The 17,501-nt window shown below is 37.1% G+C and overlaps 1 protein-coding gene across 8 annotated transcripts in view; it reads left to right on the top strand.

Annotated features, from left to right (window-relative positions):
- DLC1 (DLC1 Rho GTPase activating protein) overlaps positions 1–17,501 on the top strand; it is a 527,425-nt gene that overhangs the window by 385,246 nt on the left and 124,678 nt on the right. For 2 of the 8 annotated variants that reach the window (XM_063606662.1, XM_063606661.1), the window contains exon 6: positions 10,374–17,501. This exon is cut by the window's right edge and continues 42,738 nt beyond it. The exons of 5 other annotated variants lie outside the window; for them this stretch is intronic. In XM_063606662.1, the coding sequence (XP_063462732.1) occupies positions 10,374–10,525 (152 nt within the window). In that variant the 3' untranslated portion in view covers positions 10,526–17,501. The remainder of the gene's footprint in view (positions 1–10,373) is intronic. One more of the 8 variants, XM_055116287.2, reaches the window with a different exon arrangement.

The following is a 17,501-nucleotide window of genomic DNA, read 5'->3' as shown; positions in this document are numbered from 1 at the left end:
AAGACCTTTGCAGGGGGAAGGGGGTGAATGAGATATTTGCCCTCCCTGGTTGTAGGTGCCAACCGGTTGTTCACATCCACTCCTGAAATCTGACAAATCTCTTGACTTAACTGGGAAATCTTCAAATGTAAATGTGTTGATTACACAATTTTGAGTGCCTAAAGAATGAAGCCTTTTGAAAGTGTTTTGGGGCCACTTCAGCAATCCCACTGAAACTTGTTCTCTGTCAAGAATCACTTTTAAAAAGAAGTATAATTTTTTTTAAAAGGCAGCACACCCACTTTTACACAAGCCTATCAGCTTTCTATTTAAAATGGCACTGAGGCAAGGAGGGAACAGACATTTCTGCCCTATCAAACATCCTCTAATGAGTTGAGATTAAGTGGCTGGGATCTTCAAGAATTCTTCAGGCTGGCCTGTCATTTCCTGGTAGAGATAGGAAAACTCACTGAAAACCTAGCAAAGAAAAAAATGACTGAGCCCCTAAGTGAAGAGCTCATCTTCCATAATTGCCTAGAAAATTCCTACAGAAGCTTCCAACTTTCTACAATTTTTTTAGTTCTGCCCTTGGTGGTTAACTAACGTGGTGCATAAGACTAGCATAGGGTAAGTGACTTGGCCTTTGTGGGAGGAGTAACTACAGTGAAGAAGCAGGAAGAGAAAAAATCTGTAGGCGCTCACTCTTGTAGACACTGTCCATATCTAGCCCTTCCTGTGCACACTGTCCTGTGCTAATACTGAGGAGAGGGGAAGTATTGTTTAGAAGGAAGTAGCTCCTCAAGGAAGGAAGTGGCCAGTACAGGAAAAACAAAGCAGAACCTTCCCAGAATAGAATTCACCTTTCACCTTTCACCTTTGACCACCCCTTAGGGCTCCCTACCCCACATCCAAGTCCTGTCAGACAGTGATACACACGTTAAGACCTGTGCCTTTGTCTAAGCCTGCCTTTGTCCATTGTTGAATCATGTATATTTTTCCAGAATTAATGTCACTGGCATTTGTAGCCCACAGATACTGCTTGGATTCTCAAGCCCTTAATAAACAGTTGAGACTGTGCTGTTTGGTCTCATGATGATCATGGACAAGTTCTTCTAACCAACCGGGCTGAAATCTGCTCCTCAGCAATAGGATCTTCCAGAAAATCACTCCCTTTAGCTTACATGTCTCAAACAACCAATATCATTGCTATTTTTATAAAAGCTTTGTGGTTGCTTTATACAGCAAACAATTTTAATTTTTATTTCCCAAAAGAATTTCAGTAGCCTCATGTGGGTAAATCAATAGTTATTCTTCTGTTTACCTGGATCTCAGTTAATTGCTTAACAAAGAACGATCCCAGATGTTTTTGTCACAGGAAAAAGTTGTTTTTGTGTGTAGATATCATACTCCCTCAGAATCTGTAATCATTCCAAAAATTACATAATCCGATCTTGACAACTTAAGGTAAAATAGTTGCAAAAAGAAATAGCTTCTTACACATACTCTATTTGCCTTTTTATTAGAGTTGGTTTCAGACATTCTTCACATTTTTAGGAAATCTTTTGATTTGTTTCTGTTTTAGTGTGTAATGTAAAACTCTCCATCTTTTACTGAAACATATTAACCACTGAAAAATTAAAAACAGTATGAAGGTAGGAATAGTTGAAGCCAGTTTTAAAGACTTTAAAGCTAAAATAAATTGTTCAAATTATAATGCTCTACTTTCATATATATGTATTCCTAACAGACCAATAAAATGGAGTGCTTGTTGTTTATTGGAAATTGACATTCCAATGGTGTTAGCCAACCAAGTAATTCTTTTTTAAAGTTTCCTGCACAAAAATGTGTACAAAGGAATGTTTTTATACCAATTAATGTTTATAGTTTGTTTTGGAACATTAAGTTAAACTAAGGTGAGTTCTATGTGTTCTCTTTTTACCATATTTAATGAATATCACTGGTGGGCAATTTTTCTTCTAGGGTTTTTAATCTTTGTTCCATTTCAGAGTAAGAGCAAGGGAAAGATACAAAATAAACACAAAAAGAAAGACTTCACAGAGGCAAACAGATTATTGTATTATTTAAAGTGAGCATTTAATATTCTTTAAAGAAAAGTACAGCTAGATTACGTGCGAAGAGGCTGCACGAGATATTAGCCACCAACTGAAAAATGTTGCTGGGGGCGGGGTTGTTCTAGTCTGATGGGCCACAGGAAAAATTTTTATTGAATTCCAACTATGTGTACTGCTCTCTATGACAGGATTTTTATATGTAGCATTTCACATTATCATTTAACAAACCTACAGTGTTACTCTCTCCGTTTGGCAAAGAAAAAATTGAGGCACAAATATTTAAGAAGATTGCAGGAAGTCACATAACTAATAACCGATAGAACTAAAATTTCAAAAAAAAGGTCTGGCCAAGCATGGTGGTTCATACCTATAATCCCAATACTTTGGGAGGCCGAGGTGGGAGGATCCCTTGAGCCCAGGAGTTCAAGACTAGCCTGAGAAATATACCAAGACCCCATCTCTGCAAAAAGTAAAAAGAAAAAAATTACTAGCTGGGTATGGTGGTGTGTGCCTGTAGTCCCAGCGACTGGGGAGGCTGAGGTGGGAGGATTGCTTGAGCCTGGGAGGTTGTGGCTACAGTGAGCTATGATTGCATCGCTGCACTCCAGCCTGGGTGACAGAGCAAGACCCTGTCCCCCCACCACAGACACACCCCTCAAAAAATTAGGTGTATTTGAATCCAAATCCTGAGCTCCTCTTGTTATAACCAAGAAAGACTCAGTACCTACACAAGAGGATGGAGTATCACATGAAAATAAGCAGCAGAAGCTATAGCAAAACTGTGGTGAGAAGCAAGAGTTCTGGAATCACCAGGTCATGCTTAGATTTGGGAGACAGTTTTGAAATTTTAGCAAATAGAATGTGAGAACTGCTGACAGAGGAGCAGTCACACAGCAAGATTTCCAAGGGGAAAATCAAAAGAAAAAAACATAATATGTTACTTAGCTTTTAAAGGATGTGTCTAACCTACATAAAACAAAACATCAGTATAATCAATGAAATACTGACATGGAATGTAATGTCTCAAACACTTTTAGCAGAATAGCTCAAAATCCAATACAGAATAATCTATTGACAGCACTGTTACAGGCTTCATTTTTCTACCATAATCTGAAGGAATTGAAAATGTGGGTTTCTCTATCTCTTTTCTCACTTATGATAGCAAAAAGTAAGTGATTAAATGATTTTATATAAATAATGCTTTTGGAGTGGCCCTAAATTTCTTGATGTAAAATACCTCTCTGTAATATATTCTGTTTCACAGAAACATGAACACCAAAGTTTGCCAAATACACATGAATTGATGAAAATAATACAGAGGTCTTCTTAGAAGTCAGAATTTCAACCTTTGTTCTTAGAACAGCTAAGTTTAACTTCTCACTTGGCAATGGTTTATAATATTATATATTATATAATATATAATTAATTATATATGTTATATAAAATATAGATAATTTATATATTATATATAACTTTTTATATATTAATATATATTTTAATATATAATTATATATTATATATTTTAATATATAATTATATATTATATATTTTAATATATAATTATATATTAATGTATTGATATATTTTATTAATATATTAATATATTTTATTAATATATTAATATATTTTATATTAATATTTTGATGTATTTTATAATATATGTATTTTATATTAATATATTGATGTATTTTATATTAATATATTAATATTATACATAATGGTTTATCATATTTATATATATATATATATATATATACACACATACACACACACACACACACAAAATCTTTGGGGCCAGGCATGGTGGCTCACACCCGTAATCCCAGCACTTTGGGAGGCCAAGGAGGGCAGATCACTTGAGGTCAGGGGTTCAAGATCAGCCTGGTCAACATGGTGAAACCTCATCTCTACTAAAAATACAAAAGTTAGCTGGGCGTGGTGGTGCATGCCTGTAGTCCCAGCTACTCAGGAGGCTGAGACAGGAGAATAGCTTGAACCCAGGAGTTGGAAGGTGCAGTGAGCTGAGATTGCACCACTGCACTCCAGCCTGGGTGACAGAGCAAGGCTCCATCTCAAAACAGAAAAAAAAAGAAAAGAAAACCTTTGGAAGCAATTTTTCCTGTTGAGTAAAATAGGCCCCTGAGCAGGGATCCTGGTTGTCAGCCAGCTTTTGAGGGCTCTTCCCAATCTAGATGTCTCTATTTGGGTGTGCTGTCTGCGCAATCATCCGGGTCAGTGGTGTCTAACATCCCCCATGGAAAGAATGCGGTGGTGACACCCAGCATTTGTTTTGTTTGTAGGGAGAACTTGTGAAAGCTAATGACCTTAGTTTAAGGCTGAGAAAACCCAATGAGTTGAAAGTGGCTAAAAACTGAAGACTCAAAAGATATTCCCTGTATTTTATTGTGCACTGGAGTAAACTCTAGTACCCCCTTGGCAGAAGCCTACACCATTAAATTTAAAATGTGATCACCTAACACCCTCATACGTGGGGCTGCATTTCATCACTCAGCCCACAGCCTGTCTTGCTGACATTCTTGACTGGCTGTGAGGCTGTCACTGAGCTTGCCTGGCAGGGCCCACAGTCACCCTTTCCAAGGCTATTGATCTCCATGTGAACAGTTGACAATTCTAATTTCAAACTCCGTATATTTCCAGTTGCACTTTGATGCTGTAATAAATCCAAGGTAAATTATACATATTTAGTTCCTAAAGTAATGATGTATGGATTTACTTTGGATATAGAAAAAATAAATATGCTGTGCGTGTCCCCACTTCTTTCCTCCACAGTAACGCAGTATTTGTAAAACAAATGCCATAAAAATTGAGCTGTGAGTGATCCCAAGGAGTGTCTGCTTCTTTCTTAAAGGCATAGGAAAATATTATTTAATAATAATATCAAGAATATAATGTTCTACTTGATGTGTTTACTTATCGATAGTTATATTTAATAGTTGGGGAACATTTGGTCTCTGCTGAAAATATATTTTGTGCTTTAAATTAATTCTTACTTCGATCAAATTTGTAGACTCTAAAGAGACATTCCTCAACAATTCCACCTGATCCCCACTTGTTACACAAGCCAGGCTGCTCAGGTTTCTATCTTTACCTTTACATGGGGCACCTTTATCCTTTGCTGCAAATTCAAATTCGGATTCAAATTCAAATTTCCTTTGTTCTCAGAAGCCCACCTTCTTCAAAAAAGCCTTCACAATATCCCTTGCCTTCCCAGAGACCAAAATGACTCAATGTTATTGTGGTAAAATATACATAGCATAAAAGTCACCATTTTAATCATTTTAAAATGTACAATCCAAGGGCATTTTGTATATTTACAATGTTGTACAACCATCACCATTATCTACTTCCAGAACATCTTAATCGCCCCAGAAGGAAACCGCTGTACCCATTGAGCAGTCACTCCCGCCAACCCCTCCTCTTCCCAGGCCCTAGAAACCACTAATCTGCTTTCTGTGTCTACGGATTTATCTATTCTCGATAGTTCATGTAGTGGAATTAAGACAGGATGTAGCCTTCTGTGTCGCATTGTTTTTACTTGCTGTAATGGTCTCAATTCATCCATGTGTGTAGCATGTATCAGTACTTCATTCCTTTTTACAGCTGAATAATAATCCATTGGATGGACATACCTCATTTAATTTATCCACCGATTAATAACGATTCGGAATGCTTCCACTTTTGGTTGCTATAAATAGTGCTGCAATGAACATTCTTATACAAGTTTTTGTTTGAAGACCCATATTTTATTTTTTCAATACAATTCTTGGAGATATAGATATAGATATATAGATAACTCCAAAAATATCTCCAAGGAATTAGTGAAGGCTTTTTTGAAGAAGGTGGGCTTCTGAGCACGAAGGAAATTTGAATTTGAGTCAGAATTTAGATGTATAAATATAAATGTATATATATTTAAGATAATTTGGCAGCTTCTTAATAAGTTAAATATATAATTATCATATGACCCAGCAATTCTATTCCTGTTTATATATTTTATAAATTATAATTATATAAGTATAATTATATGAATTATAGAAGTATAACTATATGAATTATATAATTATATGATTTATATAATTATAATTATATGAATATAACTATTCATATTTAAGAATATAACTATATAATTATATTCATATAATTCATATAATTATATAATTATATTCTTATATAGTTATATTCATATAATTATATAATTATATTCTTATATAGTTATATTCATATAATTATATAATTATATTCTTATATAGTTATATTCATATAATTATGAAAATAATTATGATATATATTTATATTACATATAAAATATATAAACAGGAATAGAATTGGTGGGTCATATGATAATTATATATTTAACTTATTAAGAAACTGCCAAACTATTTCAAAAGACTTCATCATTTTTACATTCCCATTAGCAATGCGTGAACCAGTTTCTCTACCTCCTCACCAATACTTGTGATTTTCCTTTTCTCAAATTATGATAGCTGTCCTAGTGTGTGTGAAGCATTACATCACTGTAGTTTTGATTTGCAATTCCCTAATGGCTAGTAACCCTGAGCATCTTTTCATGTATGTTAGGCATTATCATCTTTGGAAAATGTCTACTGATTTGTAAATTTTTTCTCTTATTATTTGGGTTGTCTCTTTATCAACAGTTTCCTTTGACGCACAAAAGCCTTTAATTTTGATGAAGTCCAGCTTATCCTTCTTTTGTTGTTCATGCTTTTGGTGTCATATCTAAGACAGCATTGCCAAATTCAGTATCATGGACATTTTCATCTATGCTTTCTTCTAGGAGTTTTATAGTTTTAGCTCTTAGACATAGGCCTTCAATCCATTTTTAGTTAATTTTTGTATATGGTGTAAGGTAAGGATCCTAGTTTATTAATCTGCATGTGGCTGGTCAGTTGTCCCAGCACCATTTGTTGAAGAGACTATTCTTTCCATCACCCATTGATTTTGAAACTTTCTAGTGGATAGCATTTTAGTTAATTATTATATATTGCTTTTTGTTGTGATTTGATACATGTATGTCTTATTTCTACAAGTAGAGAGGACTCCATTCAAGGGAGGGGACTGGCTTCTGTCATGTTTCTGGTATTTTATGTAAGGGCTAAAATGGTTCCCAGAGGGAGCAAAAAGGAATCAAAGAGGTCCCAAGCCCTTGACCCAAGAAAATCAGAGTATTTTATTTAAAGAACAACTTTTAGTTGGTTGGTTTTTTGTTTTTGTTTTTGTTTTTTTTTGAGATGGAGTCTCACTCTGTCACTCAGGCCGGCGTGCAGTGGCGTGATCTCGGCTCACCACAATCTCTGCCTCCCAGGTTCAAGCAATTCTCCTGCCTCAGCCTCCCAAGTAGCTGGGACTACAGGTGCCCACCACCATGCCCGGCTAATTTTTTTTTTTTGGATTTTTAGTAGAGACAGAGTTTCACCATGTTAGCCAGGATGGTCTCGATCTCCTGACCTCATAATCCACCCTCCTCAGCCTCCCAAAGTGCTGGGATTTCAGGCGTGAGCCACCATGCCAGCCAGTTGTTTTAATTATAAATGAATATGACAGAGTCTCTTCCCTCAAAATGTTCACAGCCTAATGGGGGAAGCCAATGCATTTAGTAACCATTAGACATAACATGGCTATTGAGTGGCTCAGATGTAGATCATTCTAGTGAGACATGTTATAAGAGGAAATGCACACCTTAGTACAAAGAGAAGAATGCCACACACATCCTTCATGAATTGTTGATATTAATAACGTTGTAAAATGATATTTTCTACATTAGATTGAGTAATAAAGTCATAAAATTGATTTGGTTCTTTTTACTCTTAACGTGTCTTGCATTATATTTCTATTGGATAACACTGGCATAGACAAATGGAAAAGCAAGCATCTCACAGCTATACAAATAGTAAGAGAATTGATGTTTATATCCATTTCTTCAAATTTTAGAACTTAGGTTTTTATTTACTGTACTGTACAACTCAAAATTAACCAGGAGTATTAAGATGTGATTGCTGGCTCCAATTTGAAACTCGGAAGTGGGGCTTAGATTCACAGCCTATATTCAGTTCCTTATTGTGCACAGAACACCTTCAAGGACACAAGCAAAAGAAAAACATGCTGCCTACAGTCTCAAGTTTCAGGGGAGGCACACCTGTCCCACATCACCCAATTAGAGAACAATTAAAGGTTAAGCCAGTGGTTCAAAACCAGCGGTAATTTGGTTTGGTTTCCCATGGAACATTTGGCAATGTCTAGAGATATTTTTGATTATCATAGCTGGGGGTACTACTAGCGTCTACTAGATAGAGGCCCAGGGATGCCACTAAATATCCTATAATGCACAGGACAGACCCCCACAACAAAGAATCAGTTGACACAAACTGTATATAGTCCTGAGGTTGAGAAACCCTGGGCTAAACCATTGCTAAGGGAAGTATTTCAGAGAAAGAGCAGGTGATTGCATGCTGGAGCTCTCAGGGCAAATGACACGAAGGAAAGGACCCTTAGGCAGACTATGAAGTCTCGGCACATTCTGCTGGGTAGAGGGATGGGGTAAAATGGGCAATAAGAGTGCTGCCAGTTGGGGAGGAGTGTGGCAAGGAGTGGAACTAGAAATGGACTTGAGCCCCTTGGAGTAGAGTGTGTCATGAAAGGAAGCAGTGACTAGAGAGGTGATCTGCAACTCAGAAGAACTGGACTCTAAACCTGATCCTTCTACCTGGCAGGTGGGTGGCTTTGAACAAATCATGTGAGTTTTCTCAACTTCAATATAGTCCTCTGTCAAATGAAAATAATTGTAACAACTTTGACTCTTTGTAAGTTTTGAGTATCAAATGAGAACTTTGGTGTAAAATAATTCATCACTGAAAATACAAAGCATTATTGTTGACTTTATTGTTGTGTTTGTTGCTAAATTGCGTTGGTGCCAGAGTGTGGAAGGCTGGCAAGGAGAGGAAACTGGGTCTGATGAGACCATCTGGAACAGGACAGCATTAAGAGGACAGTGACTCTTTGGAAGGTTCACTTTGATGCAATGTGTAGGAAAGATGGGAACTGGGAGAGAATGGAGTTAGAAAAATCACCTAGGAAACTTTTCTGGGGAAACACCATGAGTGGGTAAGAGGGATCTGGTGGGCACTAAATGGATTCGAGCAGCCACTCCCAGCAGGGCACACTGGGGAGATGAGTTGTAGCCTTTTGCAGAGGTAGATCCCTCAGTAGATTACTCCACGGGCTTGCGCACTAGTCCTATCTAATGCGAAAGATTATGAGTGAAAAATATATGTGGTTTCTAAGACTGGGTGTTTAATATTTTATAAATAATCAACACAGAATCTTAAGAAAATATGGATTATGAAGTTTCCCTGAATATGTCTCATCTTCAATAGTCCTACAATAGTAGTATGTTTTAAAGTTTGCTTCCCTAGTAGGATGTACTTTCTAGCTCTTTGTTTGAATTTTTTTTCACATTTAATATTTGCTTTTGTTTTTTGAGATAGGGTCTTCTCTGTCACCCAAGCTGGAGTGCAGTGGCGTGATCTTGGCTAACTGAAACTTCTGCCTTCTGGGCTCAAGTGATCCTCCTGCCTCAGCCTCCCAAGTAGCTGTGACTATAGACGTGCACCACCACGCCCAGCTAATTTTTGTATTTTTAGTAGAGATGGGGTTTCACCATGTTGGCCAGGCTGGTCTCGAACTCCTGACCACAAGTGATCCACGCACCTCGGCCTCCCAAAATGTTGGGATTACAGGCGTGAGCCACTGTGCCCAGCCTTCACATTTAATATTTAAATTCAGAGTCTTTCAGCCTGGTACCCAGGCAGATAACTACTTATATTAATTTTTTTAGTTAAACTTTTTTTTTGTAAGACATTTGGGAAATGATCTAATAGTTTTACTCTATCGTAAGGATGTAGACAATGTAGAAAGTAGGCTCCGTTAGCATGTAAGCTTCCAAAGGGCAGGGATTTGGGGCTGTTTTGTTCATGGTTATAATCCTTTGCTTAGAACACAGCCCAACACATGGTAGCCTCTATAATTATTTGCCGAATGAGTAAATGAACAAATGAATTAATAAGAGGCACATATTGTGTGTGTACTCCTCCTGGATGGTTACGTGGTTAAATGGGCACTGTGTGCATTTTGTGGTGCTGAGTTTGACAATATCTTATTCCCAGTCATGGACCAAGGCACTTACAAAAGCCCTGTCATGAGACCCATCTATTGCCACTCATTGATTGCCACCAGCACTCAAATCAATCATTTTCTCCTCTCCTTTTTACCTCCCCTGGAACCCAGCAGCGGTAAAATCAGTAAAGTTGGAAGTGGATGAAGATAAGAGCACAAAGGGATCCAATTTTTCCAACTCGGAAGTGGCAATTGGTTTGTCTCCTTACACCTTTCCCCAAAAGAGCCTTTTCCATGTTGCTGGAGAAGAAAACATCGCCTAGGCCGGTGTGTGCCTGGCAGAACACTGCACTCCAATTTCCTCGGGCAGCCACAAAAAAAAAAAAAAAGGTGGGGTTGGGGCTTGGGGGGCAGCTCTTCAGTAAGATGTGACAATATGCCAGTTTCACCAATGATAAGAGAAACCTGAGATACCAACAGTCAGCACAGACCACAGGTCATGTTTGACAGTGCAAAGCTGCAAGGTCCTTCAGACAAAGCAAATAGGAGAGTGGGCTCCAAAGCCTGTCAACAGGGTCCCGAAAGCTAAAAGGGAAACTTTCCTAAAGAACCCGGGAAACAATGTAAGGATGCTAAATTGGTCATTTAAGGATGCCCTCCCTGGTTAGAAGAAACTTCCTTTGCATACTTTCCACTCTCTTTAACCATTCTGAGGATTTCCTAGCCATCCATAATGTCTGCTCACTTTCTGCATCAACTTGCAATTTGTTCTGTACCACACTTGAAATCTTCACTTAGAAGAGAAAGAGAAGCCCTGGGATATTGTACTCAGAATATATCTTCTTATAAAGAAAACAAATAAACAGCCAGGCCCAGTGGCTCACACCTCTAAACCCAACACTTTGGGAGGCTGAAGTGGACGGATCACTTGAGATCAGGAGTTCGAGAGCGGCCTGGCCAACATGGAGAAACCCCGTCTCTACTAAACATACAAAAATTAGCCAGGCATGGTGGGAGTCGCCTGTAATCCCAGCTATTCAGGAGGCTGAGGCATGAGAATCGCTTTAACTCGGAAGGCAGAGGTTGCAGTGAACTGAGATCACGCCACTGCACTCCAGGCTGGGCAACAGAGGGACACCCTGTCTCCAAAAAAAAAAAAAAATGGAAACAAACATAACATAAACACTTACGAAACGCATCAAGTTACCAAATTCTCATTAAGCATTGGTTTGAAATTTTATTGTACAGTTGGGTCCATACAGCAGACATGGCTAAGATACATAAAAGATGAGACTGCATTATTGAAGAGGCATCAAACAGGGAAAAGGAAGCTGCTATGTGGTTTCTTTCGCTGGAAATGAAAGCCTCTCAAGTTTCATATTTAATTCACGCAAAAAGACAACTCATTAGTGTTTTTTAAAGTAGCATATATATTCAAATGGTATATCTTTGGATTTAAAACCAATCATTTTCTAACATCTTTTCAAGATTCTGTAATTTATGGGTTCTCTGAAACTCTGATGAGTCCTGATTAACTTGGGAAGACATTATTCTTTAATCTGTATGTAGAAATATAGAGGCTTCTGTAGTTATTTCTATATATTTCAAAGATATAAAGTGTATTATAGGTGACAATAGTGCCCACAGAGGTGTGTAATGCACAACTGTGCACCTCTATATAGTGGGCCCAGGTATATGTACACGTCTGTGTAGTCATTTTGCTTTCCTGAGCTACATACAGCCAAAAATGTCTGAAGAAAATTCTGTTTTCTCAGAGCCTATAAATTCCTTATCTGTGTATATTTAATGTTGATATTATCATGCAGAATTTTTATTAAGTCTTTCACTGTATCTTTGAGCGAGACTAAAATGAAGAGCAGTCCATTAATATCTGTCTTCAACTCCCACTACATTCAACATCTCTTTTTGAAATGTGAGGATTCCAAAAGAAAATTAAGCCATTTAAAAATCTATACATAGCAAATAGAAAGCGATACAAATAAAAAATTTAAATGGCACCCTTCAGTAAAGCAAATTTGGATGAGATCAAATGAAAATGAGTGAAAGCTTAAGCTAGAAACAAACATTTAGTCAAACGGAAAACATTTCTGGACTTCTGCTTTTCAGACCTGTCTGCCTCCCAAGCTGTTACATGGTGATATTGAAAATGCTTTACATATCACAGAGATAACTGAAGGATTAAAGGCATGTTTGAAGTTCTTGAAACTATTCTAAGAAAGCCACTCGAGAAAGCACAAGCACCGTCAATAATACTGTGCAGTCCATCATTAAAAGCGGGCAATCATTTGTCACCCATTTCATCTTTTCCTTCTATTTTCTCACATTAAACTATCACATTATAGTTAACATTTTGAAAATCAATTTTATGTTGCATAATGAGTGCCCAGAGCAATACCAAAACCGTATAAACCAGGACAAGCAGAAAAAGATGGTCTTATGAAATGAACAAATAAGAATTCACTCATGTCAAGCATTATGCTAAGCACTAGAGACATAGCAATAAATGCAGAGGCAACCCCTGTCCTCATGAAACCTAGCAGAGCAGAGAGTAATTCCTGATTGTTCCAAAAACAAAACAAAACAAAAGCAGTGTGCCATTGAAATGTGTACGCACACATGGACCTAACATAGTGTAGGGGAAGATCAGGAATATAGACAGGGCAGAGGGAATTCTGGAAGCTGAGAAGGCCATCGTGGCTGGTTGGTCATCCTGATATTTTTAAAAAGCCATGTATGTTGTTAAGAGGAATGGAAGCCTCTGTAATATAAACTTAATAACATAACATAAATTTCTTAACATAGAAATTCTCTATGGAGTGTTTACGTATTTATAACATAACTTGTTGAAACTGGGTCAATGTTCATTGTTTTGTCTATCAGGGACAGTACCAGCTGCTTTCATGCATGCCTTTTCCATGGGGTGTTAATGTCCTGGTTATGATTTATTTAACCTCGTTGTTGACCAGCTTTAGTTTGTCAACATTTGACATAGGAGTTGTGTTAAAATTTCATTCTAGCATGCTGACATATACAATACACAGTTATTTTACCTGCCAGGATTTCATGTATGTTTCCAAAAAAGCCTCTACTCTTCCTCAATTTGGGGGTTTGTTTTCTTTTCAATTCCAGCCTAGTTTTTATTTCTACTTTATAGTTATCATGCTGTAACAAATCATTTCAATTACAAGGAACTAGGAAAAAGAAATTGACATTTTCACCTACCAAATCCTGGTAAGGTGTTATTGTGTTTTGTATCTGATAGACAGAGGAAACATGACTAGTATTTGTTGACAACTGATATAGTGGCTTGCAAGGAGTTTTAGAAAGAGACCAATATTTACCTCAAAAGTTCCCTACAGAAGATATTGCTCTCATTCTCTTTCTTCCCCACACCCAGCTGATGCAAGTGAACCCCAAAGTTGGGGCTTAGCCTCAGAGGGTTTTTGGCTTCAGTCAGGAGAGAATGCAAGTGTGAGCTGACAGTGAAAGAAAGCAAGTTCATTAGAGCAACAGTGTACAGCAAAACGGTGTTCCATAGACAGAGCAGGGCTACCCCTAGGCAAAGTAGCACACAGTGTACAGCAAAACGGTACTCCATAGACAGAGCAGGGCTACCCCTAGGCAAAGTAGCACAGAGTAGCCCTTGTGCATTGATGGCTAGCTATATTTATGCTCACTTTTAACTATATGCTAAGCAAGAAGCGTATTATTCACAAACTTCCTGGGAAATGGGGCAAGGAGTTCCCAGAACCACATAAGGTAACTTCCAGGTCATTGCCACGGCATTTATAAACTGTCATGGCACTGGTGGGCATGTCTTAAGCAAATACATGATAATTCCTAGTCCTAGCTGGTTTGAGGCAGTTTCTTTGCCACATCCTGTTTAGATCAGGAGGGTCTTGAAAACAAGTCCTGCTCATCTCCTACTTCACCCCCATTATTTGTTTGTTTAGTAGTTATAAGTCTAGAAGAATGAGAAAGCTGACACTCTATTCATTTTAAATGTTCATTCTATTCCTACAGATGAAATGATTTAAAACTAATAGATTATTTAAGGCAGAAGAACTTCAGACCAGGGAAAGAGACTTAAAAGCGGCAAGAACAGCAAATGCTTTATTTGGCTTTCATTCTGAAGATAATAAGGGCTAAATCAATTTCCTCAAAAGATGTCAAAGTATGTATTTAACTGTCAAGTCACTGAAAGTGGAAAACCTAAAGCGGTTCTATTGAACCACCAGGTACCAAATAACCGATGAGGACCAACCGTCTTACAATAGCAAAATATCAATTTTCTTCTTTCCAAAAGTCAGAGAAAGTATTTCTAAAATTGATTTAATGTAGTAAATGAATTTTCAATAAAAAGGTTTTTGAAAGATAGACCTCTATAAAGAGCAAATCTTATTGCTTCTGTTTACTTTCTGATGCAATTTTACACATATTAGCAGGGTTAGCATACTTCGATTTATTTCTTCTAAACTTTTGTCTCCAATAAAAGTTTGTTGACATCGACATTGACAATGACAATGCCTCCAGTAAAAGTTTGTTGACAATGACATTGTTGATGTCATTCAGTGCTGTCATCTTTGACCTTCCCCCTTTAATAAATATGCTGATCTTCTAAAAACAGTATTTAAATATACCCAGAATTGAGGGTGGAGGTGGGAAACCACATTTGCTAAGCACAAAAGAACAGGATAGAACTCTTGGACTATGCTGTGTTTTCTTAGCTATTTAAAAAAATAAAATAAAAGCAAGAAATTAGCAAGAAATCAGTATTGACACACGGGCAACAAGTTTGCAATTTTTTCTATCCTTGCTCCAGTAGCATTTAACTATAGATATTTGAGAGGAAGAAAAAAACATTTCCTCTCTACCTCCCTACCCAACACCAAACACCAAAATTTAGCAACCATAATCTTAATATTTCAAAGGTCATAACTGATTTTAGCTTTTTGCCTAGACTTGCCACTCTCATATTTAACATTTACAGGGTGTGTTAGGCTGTCCTTGCATTGCTATAAAGAAATACCTGAAACTGGGTAATTTGAAAAAAAAGAGGTTTAATTGGCCCCTGGTTCTGCAGGCTGTACAGAAAGCATAACACCAGCATCTGCTTCTGAAAAGGCCTCAGTAAGCTTACAATCATGGCAGAAGGTGAAGGGGGAGCAGGCATCTCACATGGTGGAAGTAGCAGCAAGAGAGACAGGAGGGAGGTGCCACACACCTTTTATCGGCCAGATCTCATAAGAACTCATTGACTATCACGAGGACAGTACCAAGAGGATGGTGCTAAACCCTTCATGAGAAATCCACCCCCAAGACCCGAACACTCCACCAGGTCCCACCTCCAACACTGAGGATTACATTTCAACATGAGATTTGGGCAGGGACAACATCCAAACTGTATCACAGGGTTTTGCTATTTTTTCTATTTATGAGCAATACCGTATTCTATAATCTCAAATAAGCTTTAATTTTGTCAGAGAGACTGATGAGCAGAAGTCATCCACTAGTGAGTGAGCTTAGCTCCTTTTCCTATGTCCGTATCTCATCATGATGTTATTGTTCTCTACTTGCACTAACTCTCCAAAGGAATTATGTTTATATAGTGAAAATTATATGCAATACTGGAAATTAAGATTGCATGGACTCTCAAAAATCTTGAGATGAGTCTTTATAGATATCTAGCTATAGATTTATAAGGATACATAGGTTGATAGTCACAGACAAACATCATACATCAGTATATATCAAATAGCTACAGGAATTATTAGCAGTTCCTGTAGCCTTGGTGAAAAAGCAGTTCCCCAGTCCAAAGATCTTTTTATCAAGGAAGTATTTGTTTTTCTAGAATCTACAGGCTTTAGAAAGAATCTAGTTAGAAAAATCAAAGTCATCAAGTTATTCTTAACATTTGTTTTATTTTCATCTTCTTTAACATTTGTCACATTCTGTAACATCAACTAAAATAGTCATGTGTGGAATACAATTAATGCACACATTATAAATGATATTTTCACAACTTAAGCTGCAAATAATAGATGTTAGGCCATTCATTTTTCTCTTCTGATAGAAACATTTTTTATTTTTCTCACATCATCAGCTCTTCCAAGTTTTAAGGAATTGCTTGTAAAACTATCTTACTTCTTAGCATTTATTAGAAGTGTGTGTGTGTGTGTGTCTGTGTGTATGTGTGTGTGTGTGGTGTGTGTTTCTTGTCCTGCATTGAAATGTCTATTATCTTTTTAATTTTATAACTTAATCCTTAAGTCACTGTTCCAAAGTCATGACTCATACTTGATCTGAAATTCTGGGCATTGCAGAAAGGAAGCAGAAGTTTGATAAAATATCACATAAGAAGAACTTTTAATCTAAAAACCCTGCACCAAAGAAAGGAAGACTAATTGTAGCAGCCTTTAAAACTGATATTGTGAATTTGCTACATTTTTGTAAAATAGAATAGTTTCTACTAGTAAACAAAGTGATAAATAATAAAAATTGTTTTCTCTTCATAATGTTCTTGGGAAGACTGGCCAAAATAGAGGCAAGGAGCCTGATAACAAAAATCTTTGGCTGTGTTTCTAAATTTAGTCCTTCTCTGCCTAGAAACTGATAGGTAATAAGATATGAATAAGCTTCATGCAATTTATTTCCATGTCCATATTTTATTAAATTTCTTGAATTCTGTATGACAGTATACATATATAACCTCATGAAATCCTGATGTTTTAAACAGTTTAGTACCTTAAAACAATAACACCAACAACAAAAACAGAAGCCAGCCTTAAAGATATATACATGTGACGTTGCTCACTGAGAAGTCCTTTTCTAGTCAACCCATGGTTTATAATTCACAGAGCTAAACATAAGATGGATTTTAAATCAAAATACTATGGTGAATTAAAACAAATACTAGACATTTTGCACTTTGAACCAAATAGAATCTCAACTGGTAATTCAGCTTCTCAAATGTCATAACTTACAGTGGCCTCCAAACTGTTTTAAAATGGGTATACATAAGTAAAATACTGTCAAGTACACACTATGTATATCATAATCACTAAAGCATGGTTTCTCAACCCCGGCACCATTGACGTTTTGGGCAAGATAATTCTTTGTCATGGAGAACTGTACATTATGGGATGTTAGCAGCATCCCTGGGTTCTATCAACTGTGTGTCGGCAGTACCTCCCCCGGTGTGACAGCCAAAACCTCTCCAGACACTGCCAAATGTCCCCTAGGGAGAAAGATCGCTCCAACTGAGAACCACTACTCTAA

Source organism: Pan paniscus, chromosome 7 (genome assembly GCF_029289425.2).
Source record: "Pan paniscus chromosome 7, NHGRI_mPanPan1-v2.0_pri, whole genome shotgun sequence".
Lineage (NCBI taxonomy): Eukaryota > Metazoa > Chordata > Mammalia > Primates > Hominidae > Pan > Pan paniscus.
The sequence above is the reverse complement of the archived record's forward strand: the minus strand, read 5'-3'. Positions and strand labels throughout refer to the sequence as shown.